The sequence below is a fragment of the Cydia pomonella genome, chromosome 10 (assembly GCF_033807575.1).
Source record: "Cydia pomonella isolate Wapato2018A chromosome 10, ilCydPomo1, whole genome shotgun sequence".
Taxonomy (NCBI): Eukaryota; Metazoa; Arthropoda; class Insecta; order Lepidoptera; family Tortricidae; genus Cydia; species Cydia pomonella.
In genome coordinates this window covers 8,072,761-8,078,760 of record NC_084712.1, presented here as the reverse complement: position 1 = coordinate 8,078,760, position 6,000 = coordinate 8,072,761, and the positions used below count along the sequence as shown (strand labels likewise).

The window sequence follows — 6,000 nt, the reverse complement described above, 5'->3', positions numbered from 1 at the left end:
CTTGGGGATGGATGCTCGGATCGAATGCCATTATGTTGAGTCATTGCAGGACCCTGCCGCCTAGAAACTCGCATTTTGTATTCTAATGGGGGATTGAGTCAAGTCGGTCAATTTACTAACATAAAGGCATTTTACCTTATTTCTCAAGGTATTAAGTTTGCTCTGCCGACCCCAAATTTTGGTGGGTATGAATTCAATACAATATGAAAGACAAACCGAAACATTATCGTTAATTATTTATTTCTAACAATCATTACAATTATCTAGTCTATTTCCTACAGTAAAATAATTTATTTATCATTGAAAATATTTTTCAAATCTGCTTCTGCCAGAACTTGCGCTGTTACTGAATCCGGGTTTTTAACGATCGTTTTTTGCGGCGCGCCCTCTTGTCGCTGGGTATATTGCGTGTCCACGGCCGCGGACGCCTTCTCAACAAGCTCGGTCTCTGGGACGCCTTCAGACTTCAACTTTTCGTATTGTTTCACTAGCTTCTTTATAGGCGTTTCTCCGGTTGGACTTAGCATGTTGATGACGCCGTAGCCTTGTCCGGCAGAATGGAATTTCCTGTAACATGGATTATAAATTACATTACGTGCAAATGGGACTGACATTGAAGACATTGGATGGTCTTCATCTGTCCTACTTCGGACCTAATAGTAGGTAGTAGGAGAAATAAGGATAGGTTGGTAAGATTTTCCTAGTGTAGATTAGTATTATATTATATTAGGGCTGTTAGTTCTAAGGACTCGTGTATTTTTTTCTTAAATTGGGAAATGCCTGCTAAAAGTGTCAAAAGTAGCCAAAAGTGTATGACGTTATTAATTTACAACCCGTAAGGAACTTTATTGTGTTAAGTACCATCTTAATATAGTGAAAAACACCCAACTTGTCAGTAGAAAAAGGCGCGAAATTCAATTTTTTTGTGGGAAGTCAACTCACCATGCTTACTTTTTTTTTATTTGCCACCTTTTTCTACTGACAAGGTCGTTATGCCTAAGTATAGTAAATAAAATATATTAGGTACTTACGCTCTAACAACATCTTCTTCATAAAGAATAGGTCTTATGGGTTTGATTTCCGGCAACGGCTTTGCAAATTTGGGTTCCGTAAGCGGCGGGAACCTCTTGTAGATGTCGAACCACAACGGTCTGTCGTCCGGCTTCATTGCTCCGCGAGTAATCAGGCCCTCCACTCTGTAAACACACATTGTAATAAGTGCGTGTAAAATATGAATACAAGTATTTGACTATTTACAAGCTTTTTTCGCCTGCTGTACATGCCTTGAATAATCTGTTTTTTGTTTTTCACCAACTGATTCGTTAGAACACAAACTTAGGTTGCGCTGTTCTTTGGGCAGGCGCGGATCCAGCCCTCAAAAAAGGTTGTGGTCATAGCCACCCGAAAATCGGCCAAGTGCGAGTCGGAGTACGAACTCACTCATGAACAATCATGATGAGTCATGAGTTCATGAACGATCATCAGCCTATCCATCTCAATAGACCGTGAAAGTGTTACGTCACAAGACTATCAGGGGGTACCTAATGATTCCCCAACCAATTTTTTTGTAGATTATCGATTCGCAAACAACGTTTCGCCGAACATCGTTTTGCATAGGGATTTATTCGTACCTAGATTTTTTTTTTTATTCCGAAAAGGTACGCATTTTACCACAATCTCACCTGATGGAAAGTGCCGATGTAGTCTAGGATGGAACATGCTTACCTAAAAGATGTCTATTCACTCTCGATTTAAAAAGGTCCAAGTTATAGTGGACTGGGAATAGATTTGCAGAAAGTGAATTCCACTCCTTAGCCGTTCGCATGATAAAGCTGGATGCGTAGCGTTTAGTGCGAATCAGTGGTAAAGTAACGACGTAAGAGTGAAACGCAAGTCCGCGTCTAGTCCCACGGTGGCAGAACGGAGATGGGGGGATAAGATTATGTAATCCCATCGCACACTCCCCGAAATGTATCCTGTAGAATACCGATAAACAGGCTACCTTTCTACAGTGTTCTAGGCTCTGCAGTCTAGCCTCTACCAATCTCGCATCCCCAATAAGCTTCCTAGCGCGTTTGTCTATAGAATCTAGGGTGGCTAGCTGATACTTGGCGGATCCATCCCAAAGGTGACTGCAATACTCCATACACGACCGGACATGAGCTATGTAAAGCTGAAGAAGCTGCCCCGGTGTGAAGATGTAACTTTTAGTCGACTAACGTTTGCTAGAGTCTAGGTTCACAAACCGTTAAATTACAATTATTGGAAGGATTGCGGGATATTGCTATTTTACAAAAAAAAAAAACCAAATTTCATTTCCCAACATTTTTTTTCCAACTGTACATTTTTCAATAAATTTTTCCCTATATACTTGTTTGACAGATTTCAATTTACCAACCATTGACCAAAATGTCTCACTTGGTTTTAAAATGTTTAACAATTTTTAGTTTCCCAAACATGTTCAGTCTATTTTTTTTTAATAAAAATAAAATATAATTTAAAGAATATTAGAGTATCTACTTAGAAATTACCGTACCAAAAGTGTAAGTAAATTTTTTTTATTTATAAAAAGTTTTATAAATTTATATCTCAGAAAAAAAACAGAGATAGGAAGCTGAAACATGAGGGCTCTTAATAAAAAAATACTGTAAACATTTCGTGGAAAGGCCGCTTTTCTATCAAAACACGGCTACACTCTTTGGCAACTAAATAGTTCGAGGAATGGTGACAAACAATTTTTGAAATACGTAAATGTCTAAACATTGTTTTTCAAAAAAAAAATCACATGTAAATGATTATTTGGCGTTTATGTTTTTGCGATAGATTCTTTGGAAAATGAGAATCAAGCAAAAACTTTTGGTAATATTTTGGGTCTTGGAATTGGTGTTTTTTTTCGTTATTCCTTACTTTCTTATTTAGCAAAAAACTTGGTAATCCATTAGTAACCTAAGAATTCCATTTGGCAGAGTAATCTGTCCGATTAAACAAATTTTACTCGAGCAGTTAAATAATAACAGTTTAGTTAGTTTAGCAATTGCGGTACTACATACATATTATCGGCGTATAAAGTAATGTATCCGAAATCGCAAGCAATTTATTGCAGTCCATGGAACCGTATAGATAGATAACTACGCTAAAAAACTCCTACGCCTGAAAATTAAAAGCTGGTATTATTTTTAGAAATTTGTACTAATATTTGTAAATATTTCAGGTTTCTAAGACTCCTTAAGCTAAAAACAATGGCCCCTGTAATGTTAGTAAATAATTATTATTCTTGTAAATAAGAATCAGCTAATATTAACATGCTCGAATTTCTAATTAATACTAAAAATCACTCTTACTATCGTGTTTCGACCAAGGGTTTCTCGGGTAATTGTGATGGTTACTAAACGATTATTCTACAAAAAGTAAATCTGCTTATCAATGTTATGCCGAGTTGCCAACTGTCTACTGTGCGTAATGAAATTCTGCCAAACAGTCCTCTGCCAAAGCGTCTGCGAAACGAAAATCAGCGTAATTTTACCAGGCGAATCAATAGGGCACCCTATTAGGGTTGTGGGCATGCCCATCGTGCCCACAACGGTGGATCCGCCCTTGCTTTGGGTGCCTTAAATTGTAATCGTGGTTATTCATAAATGCACAAGCTTATTAGCTATTCATCATTTGTAAAGGGATAGTAACAAATTAACTAAATGAGACTTGTAGTTTTATGAAGGGGATAAGAATTTACTTTATTTGAAATATTAATGTAAATCCAGTGAAAAAAAAATGGTTTTGTAAATTTTGAAGGTAACCTACATAGGTTCATACAAACACTGCAAGTTAAATAAAAGCCTCTTATGAAATAAAAAATACACTTGAGAAACTTTGTGCAATGTGCATAGATACAAGGGCATATCTAATTATATATATATATATATATACTCTCCCGGCCGGTTTCGACCACGGCGACTGTTTCAGTTCCGTCGAATACGTTGGTGTGCTCGCAAGTGGCTCGCGTAGCCGATTTTATTTGCGAAGACCCGTGCACACGACGGGCAAGAAAGCACACCATTCACGTAATTGTAGGTAATAGCCGCTGGTGGGCGGGCTTTCAGCTCATCCCGTCTGACATCGAGTTCCACAAGTCGACGGGATTCAAAATCACTGGTTTGCTTAACTACGAAAGATCTAATTAAATGATATATACTTAAAAGTAACACTTAATTAGAAGGAAAGATATCTTTGAAAGAAACAAACACATCCTAAATATTTATTATGCAAACAAAAATCACTTTTTCATATTCTTCTAACATAAAATCTTCTTACAATATTTCTAAAATCAAATCACTGTGAAAATAGTTAAGTGTAACAAACAGCTACTTATTATCTAAAAACAGATTTTTTTTATTCATATTCTTCTAACAAAAAATCTACTAGGAATGTCTCTAAAATATAAAATGCAATCATTGTGAATATAGTCAGTTTACAAATCATTTTGCATAGCATGAAAAATCGTTTTGCGTAAATTGTCCCAGCCACTTCGCTTAGTTTCTATTATTAGCTTCTGCTCCAAATTCTTCAGGTCATCCTCAATTTCTTCAGTCAGTTTTTCATTCTGTGCTTTATGCAGAACATTCATTTCCTCATATCTGAAATAATGACCAATAATAAGATAAATATTTTAAATTCCCTTTTTTAACATTCGAAAGAAGGTAGGCAATCTTGATGTGTCTTTTTATTGAAATTTTTGATGCAAGATTGTTTACCCTTTTTCTAATGCGAAGTATAAAAAAAAACGAAGAATTAAAAATGATAAAATGAAAATTTACATAATATTAGAATTCAGTACAAATTAACCTCTTTTTAAAAGTGGCATGGAATTCCCACAACATCTTGAAACTTTGTTTATGAGCAGCACTAGACTGTTGAATGCACTTCAATAGAGCTCCAGTGAGTTGCTCTAATTTATCTTGATTTTCTTTCATTTGTGTGTGATCACCTTCTAGTTGCTTTATAATATTTGACAAGTTGTTTAGCATAAGATCATTACATTGTTGTCTGAAACAATATAATAAATTATAATCAAGAAGAAAATGAAAAAGTAAATTACCAAAGAAGCCAAAGCTGTTAAGAAATGTCTAATTACCTTGATTCTATTTGCTGCATAATTGTGTCCCGGACTTTATGAGGTGTCTCAGATGCTTGACTTGCTGAGATCTTTCTTTTTTTCATGCTTACTTGTTGGTCAACTACTAATCTGGACATGTCATCTTCTTCTATAACCGGAGCCGCTGATTTATTACGTTTTTGAAGTTTACCGGGCTTCGGAGATTCTTTTACAAACTGGCTTTTATTTATGAAATCGCTTAAATCTTCCGCCAAGAACTTTGACTTACTAGATTTCTTTGCGTTCGACATTTTATTAAATCAAGTTCACTAAAATTAGTTTAGCAAATATATAGCTTTAATACTGCGACACTGCTTTTATCGTACAAATTTACGGAATACGGTTACGAATCTGACAGTACTGGTATTTTTTTTCTTTCCCGCTAAAAATACGTTTTATTTTACCGCTTTTTTCACTTTTTTAAAACAATCGGCATTCGAATTTTAAATTAGAATAAAAAAAAAAGTATTTCACAATGGTATCAGAATTACATGAACTCAATAATAGAATTGAAATATAAATACCTTGTGAAAATTGTGCCTATTCTTTCCAGTCTGCTACTCGCCATTATTATACTTTAATATCTTTATTTAAATTGATAATTTGAAGAAAATTTAGGTTAAAATTTATCAAAGTAAATAAATAGGTATGTGAACTGAACTGACTGACAGCTGACAGACTAGTCACTAGTGTTGCCAAACCACAAATCTTAATTGAAATATTACGATCAAGATTGAATCGACTCACAACTAATCTAAAGGTGATTACCCACTGCAAAACGAATGTCTGGGGGCACGGTAGTGCCTCCGCCAAGACGAGCAAAGCGAAGCGCAAAGGCAGCACCTACCTTT

At 35.5% G+C, this 6,000-nt stretch overlaps 2 protein-coding genes across 2 annotated transcripts; both read right to left on the bottom strand.

Moving 5' to 3' along the window:
* Window positions 1–223: 223 nt before the first annotated feature.
* On the bottom strand, window positions 224–5,840 carry LOC133521986 (small ribosomal subunit protein mS23). Its single transcript, XM_061857150.1, has 3 exons — window positions 5,674–5,840; window positions 1,032–1,196; window positions 224–567 (listed from the first exon to the last, which is right to left on the bottom strand). The coding sequence occupies exons 1-3, from the start codon at window positions 5,715–5,717 to the stop codon at window positions 291–293; spliced, it is 486 nt and encodes a 161-aa protein (XP_061713134.1). The 5' UTR covers window positions 5,718–5,840; the 3' UTR covers window positions 224–290.
* LOC133521985 (uncharacterized) lies at window positions 4,220–5,661 on the bottom strand. Its single transcript, XM_061857149.1, has 3 exons — window positions 5,129–5,661; window positions 4,840–5,040; window positions 4,220–4,631 (listed from the first exon to the last, which is right to left on the bottom strand). Exons 1-3 carry the CDS (start codon window positions 5,398–5,400, stop codon window positions 4,466–4,468), a joined length of 639 nt encoding a protein of 212 aa, XP_061713133.1. The 5' UTR covers window positions 5,401–5,661; the 3' UTR covers window positions 4,220–4,465.
* Window positions 5,841–6,000: the final 160 nt, after the last annotated feature.

Coding starts and splice junctions, on each gene's coding strand:
- LOC133521986 (XM_061857150.1), bottom strand. CDS start 5,717: ATGGCGAGTAGCAGACTGGAAAGAATAGGCACAATTTTCACAAG. Junction 1,197..5,673: donor ATAGGCACAATTTTCACAAG/GTATTTATATTT, acceptor GTGTGTTTACAG/AGTGGAGGGCCTGATTACTC. Junction 568..1,031: donor GAAGAAGATGTTGTTAGAGC/GTAAGTACCTAA, acceptor TCCATGTTACAG/GAAATTCCATTCTGCCGGAC.
- LOC133521985 (XM_061857149.1), bottom strand. CDS start 5,400: ATGTCGAACGCAAAGAAATCTAGTAAGTCAAAGTTCTTGGCGGAAGAT. Junction 5,041..5,128: donor ATGCAGCAAATAGAATCAAG/GTAATTAGACAT, acceptor ATATTGTTTCAG/ACAACAATGTAATGATCTTA. Junction 4,632..4,839: donor CATGCCACTTTTAAAAAGAG/GTTAATTTGTAC, acceptor TCATTATTTCAG/ATATGAGGAAATGAATGTTC.